A 22,310-nucleotide genomic window follows, 5' to 3' on the forward strand; every position below is an offset into this window, starting at 1 on the left:
CATTCTTCCCACTGATCACCAATGTAAGGGGCATTCTTCCCACTGACCACCAATGTAAGGAGCATTCTTCCCACTGACCACCAATGTAAGTGGCATTCTTCTCACTGACCACTAATATAAGGAGCATTCTTCCCACTGACCACCAATGTAAGTGGCATTCTTCCCACTGATCACCAACGTAAGGGCATTCTTCCCACTGACCACCAATGTAAGGGGCATTCTTCCCACTGATCACCAATGTAAGGGGCATTCTTCCCACTGACCACCAATGTAAGGAGCATTCTTCCCACTGACATCCAATGTAAGCAACATTCTTCCTACTGACCACCAATTTAAGGGGCATTCTTCCCACTGACCACCAATGTAAGGGGCATTCTTCCCACTGACCACCAATGTAAGGAACATTCTTCCCACTGATCACCAATGTAAGGAGCATTCTTCCCACTGACATCCAATGTAAGCAACATTCTTACTACAGACCACCAATGTAAGGGGCATTCTTCCCACTGACCACCAATGTAGGAGGCATTCTTCCCACTGGCCACCAATGTAAGGAGCATTCTTTCTACTGATCACCAATGTAAGAAGCATTCTTCCTACTGACCACCAATGTAAGAAGCATTCTTCCTACTGACCACCAATGTAAGGAGCATTCTTCTCACTGACCACCAATGTAAGGAGCATTCTTCTCACTGACCACCAATGTAAGGAGCATTCTTCCCACTGACCACCAATGTAAGGAGCATTCTTCTCACTGACCATCAAGTACATGGTACAGCAAGCACATATCAGGAATATGAATTGTTGGGGTAACAAACGCTTTAAAGTGAATAAGTCAATACCAAGTTCACTATATGGTCCCCTTATGTATTTGTAAATGTTGACCATATCCCCCTTTAATTTCCTCTACTCAAGAGAGAATAAATTCAGTTCCTCTAATTGGGAAGTTGAAAGTCCCGCACAGCCTCCTGGCAGATACGTTCTTGGAAGCCATGATGTGGGTTCCAGGTATTCTTCCCTTCCAGTAAACACATAACAGGTGTAGCACCCTCCAGGTAGGTGCTAGGCAAATGTATAGTGGGCCTTGTCTGCCTAACAGCAGGGCCATGTTTTCTTTTTGTCAGGGTGTCATGGCTTCCAGGTGTACCTGCTGAGAGGGGAGTCTCCCCGCTGAGCCCTGTGAGAGGCTTCTCATTGGGCGGTGGAGGAAACCCAATCCTTGGACACATTCAGGCTTGTATCTACCCCAGAAGGCAGATTATGCCGCAAGGGATTCTGGGAGTGGGTATAAGTTTGAGGGAAGTGTGTGACACTGTGTCTTTGGCGGGAGCAGGGTCCCAGGAGGGAGAGAACGTCTGTCTCTCCTTCTGGAAACGGATGTCTTGGGGTGTCACCTGAGAATCCAGAGAGTGCTGAGTTGAGCTGAGGGGGATCCAGTGTGCCGAGAACCAGCGGAGAGCGAGAGGGGTCCAGTCCCAGGAAAGCCTACACAGGGCGTGCGTGCTGAGGATTGCCCCTGGGGGTCTGCCTGAAGTGTTCGAGGGGGACCACTCCGGAGAAGGTTCTAGGATCCAGTTCTCAGCTAGCTGGAAAGGGGGTACCGAGGTTGAGGACCCTGAAGTGACAGAGGGGGTACCTAGTCAGGGGACTCTGAAGAGTTAAAGGGGGCACCTGCAGGTTGGGCCCTGAAAAGACAGTGTGCAGTGTCTTAGTTGAGAGTTGCAGCCATACAGGATTTCACAACAGTCTACCTCAAGCCAGTGCAAGGCTGGAGGAAGAAGTTAGTGACTTTGCAGTACAGCAGTGTTCGTAGCTCATTGTTCTACAGTCCTGGATCTTCTGGACTCAAGGTTGAGTATCTAGCACTTCTTTAAAGTTACAGTCAAATGTAAAGTAATGCACTTGGGGTGCCAGAAACCATAAAGCAAGCTACTCATTAGGGGGGGAACCTCTGGGTGAGTCTAGGATGGAAAAGGACCTGGGGGTACTGGTAGACAACAGGCTTGGCAGTGGCATGCAATGCCAAACCGCTGCAAGCAAAGCCAACAGAATACTGGGTTGTATAAAAAAGGGAATTCACTCCAGAAATAAAGAGATTATTCTCCCACTCTACAAGACTCTGGTCCGGCCACATCTGGAGTATGCTGTCCAGTTCTAGGCACCAGGCCTCAGGAAGGATGTGCTGGAACTGGAGAAAGTCCAGAGAAGGGCAACAAAAATAATTAGGGAAATTTAGGACATCTATATGTGGAAAGACTACAAGCACTGAACTTATTCTCTGGAGAAGAGACAATTGAGGGGGGATATGATATCAATGTACAAATACTGTACTGGCAACCCTAGCATAAGGAACAAACTATTCAGAGAACGGGAATACAATAAGACACGTGGCCACTCACTAAAACTAGAGGAAAGGCGGTTTAACCTTAACCCTCCTCTTATGTTAGAATTCCGTTACTATCCATGATGTTAGGGTCAGTTTTGACCCGTGTTTTAAATCAGCCATAAAATACCCTCTGAATAATTATTTATCATCAAATTTGTTTCTTACCTCTTGGTTACCTTGTTAGGCTTCTTTATCCTTGAAAAGATTGGTTTTAATATTTTTGGTGTGACCCCTAGACCTTTCTTTTGATAGCATACCTCTCATTGTCAAATTGAAAAAATGGTAAAATAAAGTCAGCAACTCTTCACTTTATTTAGAGAAGCAGACAAGCAGGAAAAGAGATAGGCCCCTCCCTAACTACAGCTCACAGGGTTGAGAGGGGATTGGCTGTCAGTGTTACTAAGCAGAGAGAGTGTTTATGATTTCAGTTTTGGCACTTATTAGTGTCCTAAAATCCTATATTATAACTGGGTCAGAATTGACCCTAACACCATTAACGTCTTAATTTTCACCACAGTATTTTATAATTTAGTGAAAAGGATTATTTTTCTATTACATTGTTTAAATAGAGGTTCCTGACAATGTAAAAAAATCTTGATGCAATAAACAAATTTATGTGATACTTATAGACATTCAAAACCTGAAAACGGGTCAGTTTTGACCCTAACACAAGAGGAGGGTTAAAATATGTAGGGGGTTCTTCACTGTAAGAGCAGTAAGGATGTGAAATTCTCTTCTGCAAGCAGTCGTATCAACAGGGAGCATTGATAGTTTCAAAAAACTATTAGATGGGCACCTTAAAGACCACAACATACAGGGGTATACAATGTACGGTTAACAGCAAACACACACACACACATCATAGGTTGAACTGGATGGACTGATGTCTTTTTTCAACCTCACTAACTATGTAACAGTGTGTTGTGAGCGTCAGTGAGCGTCTGCTGGCGTCAAGACAGCGTTAACAGACATTTTCCTGAGAAAGTCCCAAGTTGTACTTAGTTGAGCCTAAAGGAGTATCCCACTCATTCCCTTCTCCCATCCCCTAATTACAATAAAACAACCAAACAAAGATGTCGGAGTTGTCAATGTCTCAGTTCTCACACCCAATGTCGCAGCTCACATGGGCTGGAGAGGTAACCGGTAACAATGGCAGACCCACATCAGGCCCAATGCCTGGAAAACCTGCTACACAGGAAATGGCTTCAATATTTCTAACCCTTTCACAAACAATTCTGCTTTCCCATGCTAGGAAATCCCCAAGTTAAAGAGAATACATTCTCAAAACCTAACTCAAGAGTCTGCTGCTTCATGCCGTCAGCCAGTTTAGGCCAAGAGAGGTCAATCAGCCCGCAGTGCCCATCCCTCGGATTACTAGATGGAAAGTCATATGTGCGAAGGATAACCCAAAAAGAGAGATCATCAAGAGTTGTTAGTTCTCATCAGTTATCCACTCTGAAGGATGGAGGAACCACATTTGTTCACAGACTTGACTTGCTCTGGAAAGGCTGCTCACGTTAAACATGGTTCCCACTTCCAATGAGAACTCTAACCATAAAACATACAACAGGAGGGCCAAACCAAATGGCGAAGGAGTTCAAAGTTCTTTATTTAATCATGTGAAACAAGGTACCCCTCAGGTGGGAACCCAAGGCATAAAACCTACAACAGGGGTGCCAAACTAAATGGTGAGAGAGTATAAATCACTTTAATTGTTCATCATATCACATAAAACAGCCAACACATTTCGGAAGGCCAACACCCTCCTTCATCAGGACTCAGGAAACTTTAACAAGGCTTGGAGGAATCAAGTAAAATGGATAATCAGAGAGATCTTCAGTTTGCTGGTAAATGACGAACAACATTAGCCAGGACAGCAAACCTCATGTTACATTTTACTTAACTCTTCCATCAAAGATCTAGTTTTGGCATACATACTAGAAATCTTAACCCATTTCTGCCCACATCACACATACACTAAATTACCAAAAGTATTGGGACGCCTGCCTTTACACCATGGGTGTCCAACCTTTTGGCTTCTCTGGGCCACATTGAGTGTAGAGAAATTTTCTCGGGCCGCATATAAAATATATACTATAGCTAAGGTATACAAGTAATAAAACGCCCCTGCGCCCTTCCCGCGCTGCCGCCCCCCAGCACTAATTTACCACAACTAGAGGATGATCCCTTCCAAGGCAGCCTCTGCCTACAGTTAGTTGGAAGCCGCTGTGGCTGTGCCACCGACCCGCCTTACTTCCTCCCCAGCAAAGCAAAAAAAATAAATAAATTGTCAGGGGGCAGTGGGCCGCATTGCCTGCAGTTTCGGGCCGCAGGTTGGACATGCCTGCTTTACATGCACAGGAATTTTAATAGCATCCCAGTCTTAGTCTGTAGGGTGGACTCTGTGCAGGCCAGTCAAGTTCCTCCACCCCAAACTCGCTCATCCATGTCTTTCTGGACCTTGCTTTGTACACTGGTGCGCAGTCATGTTGGAACAGGAAGGGGCCATCTCCAAACTGTTCCCACAAAGTTGGGAGCATGAAATTGTGCACAATGTCTTGGTATGCTGACGCCTTAAGAGTTTCCTTCACTGGAACTAAGGGGCCAAGCCCAACCCCTGAAAAAACAACCCCACACCACAATACCCCCCTTCACCAAAGAATTCTGGACAAGTGCACAAAAGCAAGGTCCAAAAAGAAATAGATGAGCGAGTTTTGGGTGGAGGAACATGACTGGCATGCACAGAGTCCTGACCTCAACCCCATAGAACACCTTTGGGATGAATTAGAGCGCAGACTGCAAGCCAGGCCTTCTCATCCAACATCAGTGCCTAACCTCATAAATGTGCTTCTGGAAGAATGGTCAAACATTTCCATAGACACACTCCTAAACCTTATGGACAGCCTTATTAGAAGAGTTGAAGTTGTTATAGCTGCAAAGGGTGGGCCAACTCAATATTGAACCCTACGGACTAAGACTGGGATGCCATTAAAGTTCATGTGTGTGTAAAGGCAGGCGTCCCAATACTTTTTGGTAATATAGTGTACATGCAGTGTCATAGACGTGTCCACCAGAAGAGTCCTGGTGGTTCCAAACTTCTCCCATTTATGGATGATGGAGGCCACTGTGCTTATTGGGACCTTCAATGCTGCAGAAATGTTGCTGTACCCTTCCCCAGATCTGTGCCTCAATACAATCCTGTCTCAGAGGTCTACAGACAATTCCTTGGACTTCATGGCTTGGTTTGTGCTCTGACACGCACTGTTAACTGTGGGACCTTATATAGACAGGTGTGTGCCTTTCCAAATCATGTACAGTTAACTGAATTTTCCACAGGTGGACTCCAATCAAGTTGTAGAAACATCCCAAGGATGATCAGTGGAAACAGGATACACCTGAGCTCAATTTTGAGTGTCATGAAAAAGGCTGTTAAAAATAAAAAAGGAAAAAAATCACATGTACAAAAATATTAACAAATTTGTAAAGATTCCAAACAAACTTCTTTCACATTGTCACTACGGGGTATTGTTTGTAGAATTTTGAGGAAAATAATGAATTGAATCCATTTTGGAATAAAGCTGTAACATATGTAGCACCCTCCTAGGTAGGTGCTAGAGATAGAGAGTATAGTTTTGGATCTTTTCTGCTTACCAGAGGGATCACCAAGTAAATCTATATTGTTCTCTGCCTACCAGAGAGCAGGATCTGCTAGTGAGATCTGCTCATGGTGCTCAGGTGCAACTCAGTCTGTCTGAAGTGTTTCACACTGGTCCAATTGGGAGGCATATTGGACAGTGGGAGGAAACCCGACAAAGGAGTGCACAGGCATTTAGAACAGCCCTGGTGATTGGCAGAGGAAAGTGCCTCGGTGCATGCTGGGATACTGTATAAATGCCAAGAGCACATGTGCTCGGGGGTCTTTCTGCTGGAGAGTGGGGTCCTGGGGGGAGGGGGCAGCTGCCCCCCCTCTGTAGAAGTCGCCATGCGGCCTCAGGTGGTCGACCTGAGAGTCAGAGAGGAGCTGAACCTGGAGGTCCTTTAAAGCTGACTAGAAGGGAGATACTGGAGGATCTGATTGTGCATACAGCGAGTACAGATCTGTGTCATGGGGCCTGACCTGAGAGGGCCATTCCTTCAGTTAGAAGAGTCGGTGGGCGGTTGTCAGTAAAGGGGATTCTAGAGCATGTCCTGAAGATAATGTAGTTGCATCAAGTCTTTTACTGGAGAGAGCAAGAAGACTTAACCCTTTCCATACATGTGGCAGTATGGGTAAAGCAGTGTGACTGCTTCCACAAGTAACCTGGTGAGGCCAAGTGAGAGTTGTCCTTATCTACTGTAAATAGTTCAGGTTGGAGTATCCCACTATTCCCTTCTCCCATCCAAGTTCCACAACAATACACAAAACTAAATCCCCTGGCAGAGGTGTAACTAGAACCTTCAGGGCCCCGGTGCAAGAAACCATGAAGGGCCCCCCGGACCCCTGGCCAGGGCCCTTCCCTTCAAGCCTGGGGCTCTTCCCACTGATCCTGGGGCCCTTTACACTCGTTGCGGGGCCCTTTATTACAGTCCTGTAGCGGGACCCTTTCACAAGTTCTGCAGTGGGCCCCCTTCCCGCCATCTTGGGGCCTCCCCACGGTGGTGGAATGCCAGGGCCTGGTCGCAAGAGTGACCTTTGCGATCCTGGAAGTTCACCCACTGGTGTCAGTAGTTTTTTTTTTTGTATTTTAATTGTATTATTTTTTATCATTTTATTTTTATTTATTTTTACAATATCACTGACTATGACTCTGTCCATTCAGAAAAAGAAGGAGCTGGTAAATTTCATATTTACCGACCCCTTCCTGATTCTCTATCGTGACACATCTCCTGCAGCAGCCAGCAGGAGAGGGAAGGGAGCACAGTGGGGGGGGGGGGGGCAGCACAGTGGGTGGGGGAAAGGGGAGCACACTGGGGCCCAGAGACAGCAGAACACAAGTGAACTGGATAGGAGGAGTGGCGGGGGCAGCATACAGAACCAATCTCCTCCATTTTCCTCCTGCAGCTACAGGAGGTAATAGGAGGACAGTGATTTCTCTACATGCTGACCCCGCCCCCCTCCTATCCAGGTGTACAGGGGAGCCGCACAGGCCCCCTAGAGCATGGGGCCCGGTTGCAATTGCAACCCTTGCAACCCCTGTAGTTACACCCTTGTCCACTTGACTGTTTATTGTGCGATGAGTCATTGGGAGTAAGGATGGATGTGTGAACTGTACCCTAAGTGACTGTCTGCAGGTAATCAGAGGAGGCCCAACAAGTCCTCATACAGCAAACCCTACGGGGACAGTGCTACACATAAAAAAAAATGTGGAAAAAATAAAGCGCTGTGAATACTTTCCGGATGCACTGTATATTGGAAAACAAAAGATTTTATTTAAAAATGCCATTCGCATATTGACTGGGGAGGGGGAGGGGGAGGAACTAGAAAAAACATTTTATAATTGGATTAAACATCAGTATTGTGGGCTTCCTTGCATCGTCACATTTGGTTTGGTATGGCTGCGCCTTTAAATTTGAAGTTATTTATGCGGTGTTGCGGTGATGGAACGCTGCCTTCGCAGATGTTTTCCTCTTTTGACTATACGCAATCTGGATTTTTTTTTTATCCTGTTTTTGGAAGGGGGTTTTCCAGCTTTTTGAAGTTCATCGCCTTGTTTTGACTCCTCTGGTATGAAATGCGATACGGCTGTGAGCACAGCGCCCGTTTAAAAGCCGCACATGCTTAGAATCCTAGGGAAATCCCTGCCCACCAAATGACGGGGAACAAGTGCATTCTTTGTGGTCTCCCAGCCGTCTCCAGCAAACCTCATCCAACTTTATTTAGTGAAACTCGCTCTAAACTTAGAGACTTGGGCTGTGCAGGGGGGCCTGGCATGGGATGCGCTCATGAATCATTCTCTTCAATTTAGAAAGACATTTTGCAGCAATTAGAAAATTACAATCCTGTGCTTCTCTGGCCTGCCGACATGTGGGCGGGGCTTACTGCACCCAAGTGGGGACCCGGAGAGAGCGCTCACTAGTGCCCCCCTAAGGTGGGCTGGGGCTGCCGTTTAACCACTTTAATACCAGGCTTTTTGTTTCCATACTAAAAATCTGTATTTCTTTTTTTTTTTTTTTTTGCTAGAAAATAACTCAGAACACTAAAACATGATATATACAGTGCCTTGCGAAAGTATTCGGCCCCCTTGAACTTTTCGACCTTTTGCCACATTTCAGGCTTCAAACATAAAGGTATACAACTGTAATTTTTTGTGAAGAATCAACAACAAGTGGGACACAATCATGAAGTGGAATGAAATTTATTGGATATTTCAAACTTTTTTTAACAAATAAAAAACTGAAAAATTGGGCATGCAAAATTATTCAGCCACTTTACTTTCAGTGCAGCAAACTCTCTCCAGAAGTTCAGTGAGGATCTCTGAATGATCCAATGTTGACCTAAATGACTAATGATGATAAATAGAATCCACCTGTGTGTAATCAAGTCTCCGTATAAATGCACCTGCACTGTGATAGTCTCAGAGGTCCGTTTAAAGCGCAGAGAGCATCATGAAGAACAAGGAACACACCAAGCAGGTCTGAGATACTGTTGTGTAGAAGTTTAAAGCCAGATTTAGATACAAAAATATTTCCCAAGCTTTAAACATCCCAAGGAGCACTGTGCAAGGAATAATATTGAAATGGAAGGAGTATCAGACCACTGCAAATCTACGAAGACCTGGCTGTCCCTCTAAACTTTCAGCTGATACAAGGAGAATACTGATCAGAGTTTTATATCTTTATGTTTGAAGCCTGAAATGTGGCAAAAGGTTGCAAAGTTCAAGGGGGCCGAATACTTTTGCAAGGCGCTGTATATAGACAGACACACACTCACACCACTGCTTGCCTGCACAATTTTCCTTTCCTCAGGAATACTCATGTATCTCTGCAGTCTCCTGTTATCTCCACCTTCATCCAGCCCCCTCCAGCTCTGCAGCTTTCCTTGGCTCTCCTATGACTCACCCCTCCTCCCTTGCTGACAAACTCTCATGAGAGAGAGAGAGACAAAGAGAGTGAGAGAGAGAGCTGTGCATGATGTCATTAGCCTAAGCTTATTACCAGACAAGAAATAGGAAGTGGGCTGTATAATGTATTTACTGGCAGAAAAAAAATGTTTTACTATCCAAAGGTAAAACAACAAGGGCAGAGGATTTAATAGATGGAAAGATGAAAAAATAACTGAAGAGTCGCTTTAAAATGGTAGTAAACTATTGTTTTATTTTGGACTTGCAAGGTAAAGTCAGAATGTGCTAGTATGCATCGCATACTAGCACAATATGTGAAATTTACCTTAGAATGAAGCCCTTACAGCGGCGAGCTGTCACCGCTGACAAGTCTTCCATCTTCTCCCGTCTTCCTCCAGCTTTGTGAGTGGCCAATACCGCAATGACGTTACTCCTCTGCGCATGCGCACGGGAGCCGTCATTTACAGCACATGACTCTGGAGGTACGACTTGGGTAGCTGATCCTTCAGAGCGCATGCGCTGGCGACGTAACTGTCTGAATGTACAGTAAATATTTTCTAAATGGTGCAGGTTTAGGAGATATTTACAGTACTCATACATAAACTTTATTATAGGCTTACCTATAGGTACAAATTTTGCGTCCATACCCCTGGATCCCTGTCTGGGCTGAAAATTCGCTATTGTCACACGGATCCTCCTCCGGAGGACCGCTTCCTGATTGGCCGAAAGGCAAACCCCATGCCATTGGCCAAGGAGGAGGCTGGAGGACTGAGGACTCGAGGAGACGCCGGGGGACTGAGGAGAAGCGGCCGCTGCCTGAGGTAAGTGCACTGGTCTTGCGGGGGGGGCACGCTGGCATCTCTGCATTGAAAGGGGGAACGCTGGCATCTCTACATTGAAAGGGGGTACGCTGGCATCTCTGCATTGAAAGGGGGTACGCTGGCATCTCTGCATTGAAAGGGGGAACGCTGGCATTTCTGCATTGAAAGGGGGAATGCTGGCATCTCTGCATTGAAAGGGGAAAAACTTGCATCTCTGCATTGAAAGGGGGAACGCTGGCATCTCTGCATTGAAAGGGGGCACGCTGGCATCTCTGCATTGAAAGGGGGCACGCTGGCATCTCTGCATTGAAAGGGGGAACGCTGGCATCTCTGCATTGAAAGGGGGAACGCTGGCATCTCTGCATTGAAAGGGGAAACACTTGCATCTCTGCATTGAAAGGGGGAACGCTGGCATCTCTGCATTGAAAGGGGGAACGCTGGCATCTCTGCATTGAAAGGGGGAACACTTGCATCTCTGCATTGAAAGGGGGAACGCTGGCATCTCTGCATTGAAAGGGGGAACGCTGGCATCTCTGCATTGAAAGGGGGAACGCTGGCATCTCTGCATTGAAAGGGGGAACGCTGGCATCTCTGCATTGAAAGGGGGAACGCTGGCATCTCTGCATTGAAAGGGGGCATGCTGGCATCTCTGCGTTGAAAGGGGGCACGCTGGCATCTCTGCATTGAAAGGGGGCACGCTGGCATCTCTGCATTGAAAGGGGGCATGCTGGTATCTCTGCATTAAAAGAGGGCACCCTGGCATCTCTGCATTGAAGGGGGCACGCTGGTCTCTGTGCATTGAAAGGGGGGCACGCTGGCATCTCTGCATTGAAAGGGGGAATAAATCAAAACAAGCGGGCCACGGAAAAATTATCAAACGTTTACCGGTCCGCGGCGATAAAAAGGTTGGGGAGCTCTGCCTTAAAGGATAAGTTCACCTTTCATAACATGTTACATGTTACACCCATATTTAGGGTGTAACATGTTGTGAATGCACCGCCCACCGTACATCCCCGATCTTCTCCACCCGCCAGTTGTCAAATTTTTTTAAAAAATGTTGCCATGTGGGGCTCTGCCCACCAGTGCACGTCACTTATACACAGCGCTCTGTGAATGGAAATCTACAAGGTTCGGCAGCCTTTGCAGCTGTAGGCTTGCAGTTTTCAGTGACCTACCATGGCGCTGTGGTAGTTCATTCATTCTTCCTGTCAGCAGGTATCAGCTTCCTCCTATGACGCATGAGAAAGGAGATACACTGACAGGTCTGCAGGACACCTGCATGTCATCAGCGATCTGCTGATCACTGCTGATCAATGCTTTCCAGGCTCCTGCAACAAAAAATATTAAATGCACTTTTTTTTACCTGCAAAAAAATGTGCATTTATTATTTCTTCTGAAAAGATGAACTTTAAGTGGGGAGAACTGGTACCGAACCTCCGTCAGTTTTGCTAATTACAGCACCCCCAAGGGGTTGTTCTCTCCCTTTTTATGTGTGTACCCCAGCGGAGGGCGGTACTTCCCCAAAAAGCCCGGGAAAACCTGGCCAGTAGTGTTCACCCTTACCTTCCAAAGAGTACCATCTCAGCAGGGCAACACACAACTAAACAGTTCAATATTTTAGTACAGAAATTCAACCATAGACATCAACTGAAAAACTGTAGAACAATTTAATAAAACATAAACATTTGACCTCCACCTGCTTACAGGCAGATCTCTCTGATCATCTATAAAAATAAAATCTAGAGGCTGGGGAGCTGGGAAAATTGCAAATGGAATTTAAAGTGAGCCGATCATCAGACATATTTATCACGTTAAAGCAGAACTCCAGCCTTCCCTTCCGTCTTGGTACAGGCTCCTCTACTGGACTGAAATTGCTTATTCTAATTTCACTGCACACTGTGAGCTTTGATGTCTCAGGAAAAACTGATTTTAAAAAGTTCTCCCAGTATTAGTTGGTGGTGGAGAAAAAAGGTTATGCAGCTTCAACCCGTATTACAATGCATTTCACATTGCTTGCCATAATGCACCTCTACTGGTAACGTTGAGTAATATGTCTCCTGACGCATGCTGACCTACGTTGACATGTGATACATTCCTAATTGATATGCATGTGATACATTTTTTTCAATACGGAAAAACAAGGTGTAAATCGAGTTCACGTGGATGGCAAAAGGGTGGTAAAAAACGTGCAGTTGATCTGCAAATTTCCCACCCCTGACCACCCACCTAAAAAGTAAAATGGCAGCTGCTCATGTCTGTCTATGCTGCCTCAGCCGTGATATTTGCTTAGCAATAGCTGACAGAATCCAGCCTAAAAGTGCTCATTTTGGAGCCTAAGTAAATATTAAATTGGCGCTAAAAATACACAGAAAAAAAAAAGATATATATATATATACCATGAAAAAATGAAATGATGTGCACATAATCAGCTATTATATGCAGATATCATTACATCATACAGTGTAAATGGTGCCCAAAAAAAATATATAATATATATAAGAAAACAAGAGTGAGATCCCAAATAAATCTTCAGTGAAAACAACATACAAAATGAAAAATGGAAAAAGTGTAAACCAAGGGTCTATAGTATCCAATCCATGGGTGGGGGATTATTCGAGAAATGAGTAAAATAAATAAGCTGATGTCTTCTGTGGGATAGGTAGGAGGAAAGTCCCAAAAAAGCAGCAAACCGTTATCCACCAACTATGTGCAATGGCCACCCACCTTCATGCAGAGTAATACTCGCAATCAGATGGAGCCCAAGATAATCTTAGTCCTCCACAAAGATGATGATGACAAGATAAATACAAGGAATGGATAACTTCTAGCCGAGGTGGAAGTTCCTCCCCATCAACAGCACTCCGCTCATGTATAACAAAAGGCGATTCCATAGTGTAGTATATCAACATAAAATATTTAGTTAAAATTTATAGTAACTCACGCTTTAAAAACGCTATGTTCAGAGAACAATCAGAGACCGTGGGGTCCCTAGATGGCAGTCAGTCTCTCGATATAGTACTTCCGGTTTTGGCCCGAAAAACCGGAAGTGACGTCACCCAGCTCCTCCCGACGCGTTGCGTCACTGCAAGCGTGACTTTATCAAGGGTAATTCTGTGTGCTTACAGGTGTATTATGATATTTAAAAGTATATGCGTGTAAATTTATTCTCTTGGCTAGAATATTCTTTTATCCTTCTAGAATGCTTTTCTGCACCTTTATGTACGTATATGCATAAATAATGATACAGTAAGTGCCTCTCCGAACGCAGGTTTTGGGCATTTTTTTATGTCTCCAAACGCTTTTCTAAAATACAAACTTAAATGCCACAATGTGCAGGGACACATTGGCTGAAATAGTAAAGCATTCAGAAGCATAAAGGAAATGAAAGGTGCATCTAAAAGCTGCATCTTTTCTGCCCATGTTCATGACACCTAAAATCAAAAGGGACCCCTGCCATAACTGTGTGCCGTGTGTTTGGGCCAGGGGATTGCAATGCTAATCCCACTTGGGCTACACAAAAAAAAAAGGCATTCAGAAGGTGGTAATATTGACTCCTGAACACCTGCAAATCAGCTCCAAACTACCTCTGAAAAGAGATCCACTGCACATGTGATAAGGCCTAAGTAATAAACTTTCCAGGCATGGTTTCTTACCAGACTTTTCAGGGAGTGCGCCGACTGAACAAAGACCGAGACTTTCTGCAAAGAGACAAAGATAAATTTACTACTGTATTCAATTAGCAAATGGAGCGGTCCAGTATCTTACTACATCGGAGATGAATCCTGGACAAGAGTTTCATCACAGAAATATATTCTACAGTATATATATATATATATATATATATATATATATATATATATATATATATATATATATATATATATACACACATATACACACACATACATACAAACATACAGTGCTCAGCATAATTGAGTACACCCCAACAGATGTGCCAGAAATCCTTTCCTTTCAGAATCAACATTTTCTATGGGACACTATACTACACAATACTCCCCCAAATGCCGGCCATTAATTTCAACCAAGATTTGTTAATTTGCACACAAAAAAGTATTTTTCCAAACAAATCCATTCAAGACCATGTTGCAAAAATGAATACACCCCTATATACAGTATCTCACAAAAGTGAGTAGACCCCTTACATTTTTGTAAATATTTTATTATATCTTTTTATGTGACAACACTGAAGAAATGACACTTTGCTGCAATGTAAAGTAGTGAGTGTACAGCTTGTATAACAGTGTAAATTTGCTGTCCCCTCAAAATAACTCAACACACAGCCATTAATGTCTAAACTGCTAGCAACAAAGTGAGTACACCCCTAAGAGGAAATGTCCAAATTGGGCCCAATTAGCCATTTTCCCTCCCTGGTGTCATGTGACTCATTGGTATTACAAGGTCTCAGGTGTGAATGGGGAGCAGGTGTGTTAAATTTGGTGTTATCGCTCTTGCTCTCTCATACTGGTCACTGGAAGTTCAACATGGCACCTCATGGCAAAGAACTCTCTGAGGATCTGAAAGAAGAATTGGTCGTCTACATAAAGATGGCCTAAGATATAAAAAGATTGCCAAGACCCTGAAACTGAGCTGACCATACAGTGGTTTAACAGGACAGGTTCCACTCAGAACAGGCCTCGCCATGGTCGACTAAAGAAGTTGAGTGCACATGCTCAGCGTCATATCCAGTGGGTGTCTTTGGGAAATAGATGTATGAGTGCTGCCAGCATTGCTGCAGAGGATGAAGGGGTGGGGGGTCACCCTGTCAGTGCTCAGACCATAAGCTGCACACTGCATCAAATTGGTCTGCATGGCTGTCGTCCCAGAAGGAAGCCTCTTCTAAAGATGAGCCACAAGAAAGCCCGCAAACAGTTTGCTGAAGACAAGAAGACTAAGGACATGGATTACTGGAACCATGTCCTGTGGTCTGATGAGACCGAATTTAGATGGTGCCAAGCGTGTGTGGCGGCAACCAGGTGAGGAGTACAAAGACAAGTGTGTCTTGCCTAAAGTCAAGCACGGTGGTGAGAGTGCCATGATCTGGAGCCTGCCAGCACTGGGAAGCTACATTTCATTGAGGAAACCATGAATGCCAACATGTACTGTGACATACTGAAGCAGAGCATGATCTCCTCCCTTCAGAGACTGGGCTGCAGGGCAGTATTCCAACATGATAATGACTCCCAAATACACCTCCAAGATGACTACTGCCTTGCTAAAGAAGCTGAGGGTAAAGGTGATGGACTGGCCAAGCATGTCTCCAGACCTAAACCCTACTGAACATCTCTGGGGCATCCTTAAACAGAAGGTGGAGGAGCGCAAGGTCTCTAACATCCACCAGCTCCATGATGTCGTCATGGAGGAGTGGAAGAGGACTCCAGTGGCAACCTGTGAAGCTCTGGTGAACTCCATGCCCAGGAGGGTTAAGGCAGTGCTGGAAAATAATGGTGGCCACACAATATATTGACACTGTGGGCCTAATTTGGACCTTTTCACTTAGGGGTGTACTCACTTTTGTTGCCAGCGGTTTAGACATTAATGGCTGTGTGTTGAGTTATTTTGAGGGGACAGCACATTTACACTGTTATACAAGCTGTACACTCGCTACTTTACATTGTAGCAAAGTGTCATTTCTTCAGTGTTCTCACATGAAAAGATAGAATAAAATATTTACAAAAATGTGAGGGGTGTACTCACTTTTGTGATATACTGTAAATCTATATAGATAGATATATACACTTTTCCAATCATACAAACGCACCATAACTTGTAATACATATTATCCATCTTTTTCTAACCATCACTGGAAGCTGATCGGATGATATGCACCACTAGGTAAGTACAATTCCTGTTGGTTCTCCATCTAACCCAACCATTTTCCACCATTTTAAAGGACCCCTTATACTTGCCCAACCCCTGCAGCCCATCTTTTCAATCTCCACCTCTTGTGATGTGCATGGCCCAATTAGGAAGTGATAGGTTTCTTTTTAAGGTGCCAACCCAATGGAAGCATAGCACTTGCATGTTAGGGCAGTGATGTCACACAGGGTCACCCCACTTTCCTATATATATTCTGGGGACACTAGTGGCACAATTGCTACACTGTAATTCCCAACTTTGCCTGTTTATGGTAAGAATTAGGAGGTTTCCACTCACAGACAATGTGCGGTTATCCCCATTATTTATCCAATCAATTCACTATGAGCAAGCACAATGCTTAAAGGGAATACCAAGGACAGAAATATGGGTCTGCCACTGCGGACTAGATTGTAAAGGTGCACGCTCCAGGGCTGCTATCCTGAACCCAACTTCTCGATCTAGTATGCCACAAACCTGAAACAAGCATGCAGCCAGTAAAATCAGTGAATTGGAACTGCTAGCCTACATGCTTAACCTTCATAGAAAATGGGGCATGGTCTATATTGTCTGTCCATCTTAAAGTGATTGCAAAATCTCGTTTAAAAAAAAAAAAAAAACACAAGAAACATGTTATGCTTACCTCCTCTGTGCAGTTGGTTTTGCACAGAGCCTGGATCCTCCTCTTCTTGGGTCCCTCATTGCTGCTCCTAGCCCCTCCCTTCTGGTGAGTGTCGGTGTTCTGCCTAAAACTCCAACTTGCCGAGAACTCCAATAACGTCACTTCCAGTGACTGTACACCATAAATAATTGGAGATTTCGACAATTTGGTGTTTTCACAGAACGGGTGGCAGTGTAATTACTCTGATACGTGCTATAATGAGTGGACATTGTTAGTAACCAAAAACATGCCTGCCTCCAAGGCGGCGACAACTAGCAGGTGGACTAACAATGTCCACTCATTATAGCGTGTACCGGAGTGTAAAGGCTGCCGGTGTTCTGTGAAAACACCAAGTGGTCGAAATCTCCAATTATTCCTGGTGTACACTCTTCCCAAGTAACGCCGTTGGAGTTCTCTGCAAGTTGGAGTTTTCGGCAGAACACCCTCACAGCAAGCAGCTTGCTATGGGGGCAACTGAGCCCAGCTGGAGCTCCTTGTGTCCATTCAGACACAGAGCTGCTGCTTGGCCCCGTCCGCCAATGGCTCTGCGGCTGTGTCTCAGCCAATCAGGAGGGAGAGTCCCCGACGGCAGAGGGACTCATGGACATCACTGGACAGAGAAGGACCTCAGGTAAATATTAGGGGGTGCTGGGGAGGCTGCTACACCCAGAAGGTTTTTTATCTTAATGCATTCTTTGTAACTCCCTTACCTTGAGCTCACTAGTGCGTTGTAATGATAATCACATTCATCAAATTTATTGCATCCATTGACTCGATTGTTCCATCTTTAGTGCATCCCAGGAAAAAAAATGATCATTTACCTTGTTACTTGCAAAAACAGCTTTATCCTGGGAACAGGGGAGCCTCTGTTCAGCCCAGTTCGAAGCATTCTCAAAATTTGTGTTGGGGATCCAGCGTTTGTAGATGGCATCCACCCACCCGCCTGGAAGAGACAAATTACTTAATATACTTCTGTGACCCAGAATGAGTCAGGCGGAGGATTGTACACCTACTACATATGACAGTATACCACGTATGTGTCTTAAGATGAATATAAGTGGAACAGAATTATTATACAGGATTTATATCCTCCAACAGTTTTGTCAGTGTTTTAAAAAATTGAAGCAGACAGTGCAGTTACAATACTATTTAATACAAGAGGAATCAGAGAGCTTACAATCTAAGAGGGAAGGTCAAGTGATACAAAAAGGTAATAACTGTGGGGGATGAGCTAATGGAAAAAGTAAAAAAATGGTTTATTAGTTAGAAGCAGGATCAGCTTCTCTTACAGAGATGAGTTTTCAGGGATCGCCTAAAGGGGGATAGAGTAGGAGATAGTAGGACAGATTGGAGTAAGGAGTTCCAGAGGATGGGAGAGGTTCTGGAGAAGTCCTGGAGGAGAACATGGGAGGAGGTGACGAGGGAGCTAGAGAGCAGGAGGAATGAAGAGAACGATTAGATTGGTATTTTGAGACAAGCTTAATGATGTAGCTGGGGGCTGAGTTGAGGATGGCTTTGTAAGTTAGTATTTAGAATTTTGTTTGTTGGGTGAGTTGCAGCCAATGGAGATATTGGCAGAGAGGGCTAGCAGACACTGAGCATTTGGTAAGGTAGATGAGTTTGGCAGCAGCATTTATGACAGACTGAAGTGGGGGTAGCTTGTGTAAAGATAAGAAAATGAGGAGGGAGTTTCAGTAGTCGAGGCGAGAAAACCAGGGATCGAATTGAAGCTTTGTGGTATCACTGGTTAGGACAGGGAATATTTTAGAGATGTTTCAGAATTTTGAGGCAGCAAGCTTTGGAAAGTGATTGGATGTGGGGCCGAAAGGAGAGTTTGATAGTTGTGCCATCGATCTTGACAGAGGAGGCGATTCTTAATGAGGTGGCAGCTTAGGACATTGTAGACTAGGCATCCAAGGAACCGTAAAAGGGAGCAAGGAGATGGGTCTTAGGTTGTGAAGATCGGTGGGGACCATCAAGGGTTTTTAGTAGAGCTGAGGCTTTGCTTCCTCATGTCAGATCCTCCAGCAAAGAAAACAGTGAGTAGCACATCAATGACATCAAACGTAGTGACGTTTGATGTCATTGATTTGCTACTCACTGTTTTCTTTGCTGGAGGATCTGACATGAGGAAGCAAAGCCTCAGCTCTACTAAGATGGCCGCCTCCAAACGTGACTAATATTGATCGAATGTGTTGCCACATCTAATAACTGAAAAAAGTTCATAAAGAAAGTCCCAGGTGGTGGTATAAACTAAATGTGCATCCAAATTCAAAAGTAATAGTGAACCGTGCCAAGGGACCCCACACTAAGGATCAAAAGATTGCGCTCACCGGAGGGTATGGACCCAAGATACTTTATAGTATATGGGCCATACGGGCTGATATTGCTGTATACTTCCACGATAAGGCTGGAACACCGGATGATCAGGAAGGTAGCCAAAGTGTCACAAATGGGAGCCGTGGATCACTCACAGTCATACATGGAGGAAGCCAGACAAAACCGACATAGTGTAAAACTGCTAAAACTTTAATAGTATATAAAAGCCAAAGAAACACTTACAAGCATCCAATGGACAAAGGCATGTGATACAGAAACTGATGGCATGAATAACGTTCCTGTCAAGGATTTGGCCCAGTTACCCTCAGGGAGGGCCGGACTCAAATCCTTATGTGAAAAAAAAGGATCTCGTAATCTGCCCCGCTGATAAGGGGGGCGAAATTGTGATCCTTGAGAAGAGTGATTATCTCTCTGAAATGTCCAGAATATTGAGCGATAGGGATACATATTATACAACTACAGAGGAATCCCACTATGGATTTTAAAAAAGATCTTAATAAATTGATTGAGAGAGGGTTTAGAGATCGTATTTTGGATAAGAAAGAAAAGGCTTATCTGGTACCTACAGCACCACGCAACACCAGTGATGTACTATCTTCCGAAGGTGCATAAAAATTCCGCTCACCCACCGGGGGGCCCGATAGTGAGCGGAATTGATTCTATCACTTTGCGCATCGGAAAGTACATTGACTACTATTTGCAGCCTCTGGTAGTCAAAACAGCATCCTACCTAAGAGATACCAAGGATGTCATTAATATTCTTGGAAGGGTTCCATTAGAGGAAGACCATCTGCTAGTGATGGCAGATGTTGCCTCCCTCTATACTTGTATTCCACATTCCCATGGGTTTGAGGCGGTTGAACACTTTTTACGGAGAGATGACTCCATTCCTCCATTACAACAGGGTTTTATTTTGGAGCTCCTTTTGTTTGCCGCTGGCCATAATTATTTTTGGTTTGATGGAGAATTTTATTTACAGCAGAGGGGTGTGGCCATGGTGGCGAAGTTCGCTCCCAGTTTGGCCAACCTCTTTATGGCCAAGTGGGAGGAGGATGTCGTCTATCCTATGGCGCAGCCCGAGGTCACCCTCTGGGTTCGCTATATAGACGACATCCTCCTCCTTTGGAAGGGTGACCAACCATCTCTTGAAATGTAAACTTTTGGCTGGAGAGGACCTTTAGGCTATGTAGACCACCCACATAATATAAATTTAAATGCGGTTTCAAAAGAACAACTCAAAAAAGGAAACCCCAATAAAAAAATAAATATAAATAAAAGTTAAAATCTCTAAAGGTTTTAATGCTTAAAAATGTATTTCCTTACCTCACCTACCACTCATGCCCCCAGACCACAGCTCTGAGGAAGAGACCTTGTATCTAAAGGCGGTCCAGAAACCGACACGTCTGGTAGTGTTGGGTTTTGGGTCCTTTGCTATGTTCAGTAGAAATTTCCCATGACCGCCTCAAGTACTGAAGTAGGGATTGGTGGGAGAAACTACTGCAGGGCAAAAAACCCGACATTACAGAAAGTCTCAGATTCTGCCCAGCATGCATTTTTAATCAGGGTATTGTTTTGTGGCGTGGGCAGCAGAATAGATATTGATCATCCTCTTTACATATAGGACTTATATTTAGAATTTTAGTGACAAGGTCACTTAACCACTTCCCGACCACCCGCTGCCTATTTACTGCGGCAGGGTGGCTATCCTGCACCAAAACCGACGTAGGTCTATGTCGGTCGCGTGCTGGAAGCTAGGGGGCAACTCGGCAGCAGGGAAGCCGATGCACGGTCAGGTGGCTCCAATTGCCCCCTGGCACCCGCGATCGTTCCCCGCTGAGGGAGGACGGTCGGCTGTTGTAAAGACAGCCGACCGTTTTTCTCCCTGAAATGATCACAGAGCTCATGTGATCCTTCTATATAGGATCGCATGTCTCGGTGATCATTTCACAATCCAAGCCCCCCCCCCACAGTTAGAATCACTCCCCTAGGCTCACATTCAACCCATTGATCACCCATAGGGTTAACCCCTTCCCTGCCAGTGTCATTATTACAGTAACAGTGCATATTTTTAGCACTGATTACTGTAGTAATGTCACGGTACCCTCAAAAGTGTCAAAAATGTCAGTTAGGGGTCCAATCTGTCCGCCGCAATGTCACAGTCCCGCAAAAAAAAAAAAAAAAATCGCAGATCGCCGCCATTACTAGAAAAAAAAAAAAACAATAAAACAACATAAATCTTTCCCGTAGTTAGTAAACGCGATAACTTTTGCGCAAACCAATCAAAATACACGTATTGTGATTTTATTTACCAAAAATATGCCGCAAAAAACAAATTGGCCTAAAATGTTAAAAAATTTTGATTTTTAAATTTTTTTTTTTTTTGAGAATGTCATATAGCAGAATGTGAAAAATATATATATATTTTTTTTTCAAAATTGTCGCACTTTTTTTGTTTATAGCACAAAAATAAAAATCTCACAGGTGATCAAATACCACCAAAAGAAAGCTCTGTTTGTGGGGAAAAAAGGCATCAATTTTATTTGGGTACAGCGTCGCATGACTGCACAATTGTCCGTTAAAGTAACGCAGTGCCGAATCGCAAAATAGAGCCTGGTCATTAAAGGGGCAAATCCTTCCGGTCTTAAAGTGGTTAAAATAAAAAAAAAAAAGAGCGCACTCTTCCTCTATCGTCATTTATCAATTATATACAGTATAAACTTTATAAACTAAATGGGTCAGAGGGCAGTTAGGAAGGCAGCATTGCCAATAAAGGAATCGATGTGTTCAGATATGACTGTGCAGGATACAATGTGACTCACATGACTGGCTCTTTTGATTCTTACTGTACTAAGAATTATTTCATACAGTCATTTCCCCGCACAGAACAATGCATGAATCACACACAGGCCCCGCACTCTTCAGCTTCCTTTACAAAGCTATTCCGACATTCAGATGGGAACATGCTGCAGAATGAAATTCCACCATCACATACCAAATGATTACACAGTCCTTATAGTATTCTCTATCTAGAATTTCTCTGATCGGGTTTCAAAAAAGATCAATGCAGCCCCGGCTTCTGTGAGCTGCACTGCGCATCGGACTAGATTTAGACTTGACCATTTTGCATGTGCCTATACACGAAGGAGGTTATATACGATTACTGTGGAAATGTCTGGGTGTCTATTACA

General features: G+C 44.3%; 1 protein-coding gene across 1 annotated transcript in view; it reads right to left on the reverse strand.

The window, feature by feature from the left end:
- The window catches only part of AMN (amnion associated transmembrane protein), a gene marked incomplete at its 3' end in the record, with an annotated part of 102,411 nt that overhangs the window by 59,950 nt on the left and 20,151 nt on the right, over nucleotides 1–22,310 (reverse strand). The window contains exons 2-3 of the mRNA XM_082242677.1: nucleotides 17,604–17,725; nucleotides 13,901–13,945 (exon numbers count right to left, since the gene is read on the reverse strand). Coding sequence (XP_082098803.1) covers nucleotides 13,901–13,945; nucleotides 17,604–17,725 — 167 coding nt within the window. The remainder of the gene's footprint in view (nucleotides 1–13,900; nucleotides 13,946–17,603; nucleotides 17,726–22,310) is intronic.

Source organism: Pelophylax lessonae (assembly GCF_965119305.1).
Source record: "Pelophylax lessonae genome assembly, chromosome: 13".
Lineage (NCBI taxonomy): Eukaryota > Metazoa > Chordata > Amphibia > Anura > Ranidae > Pelophylax > Pelophylax lessonae.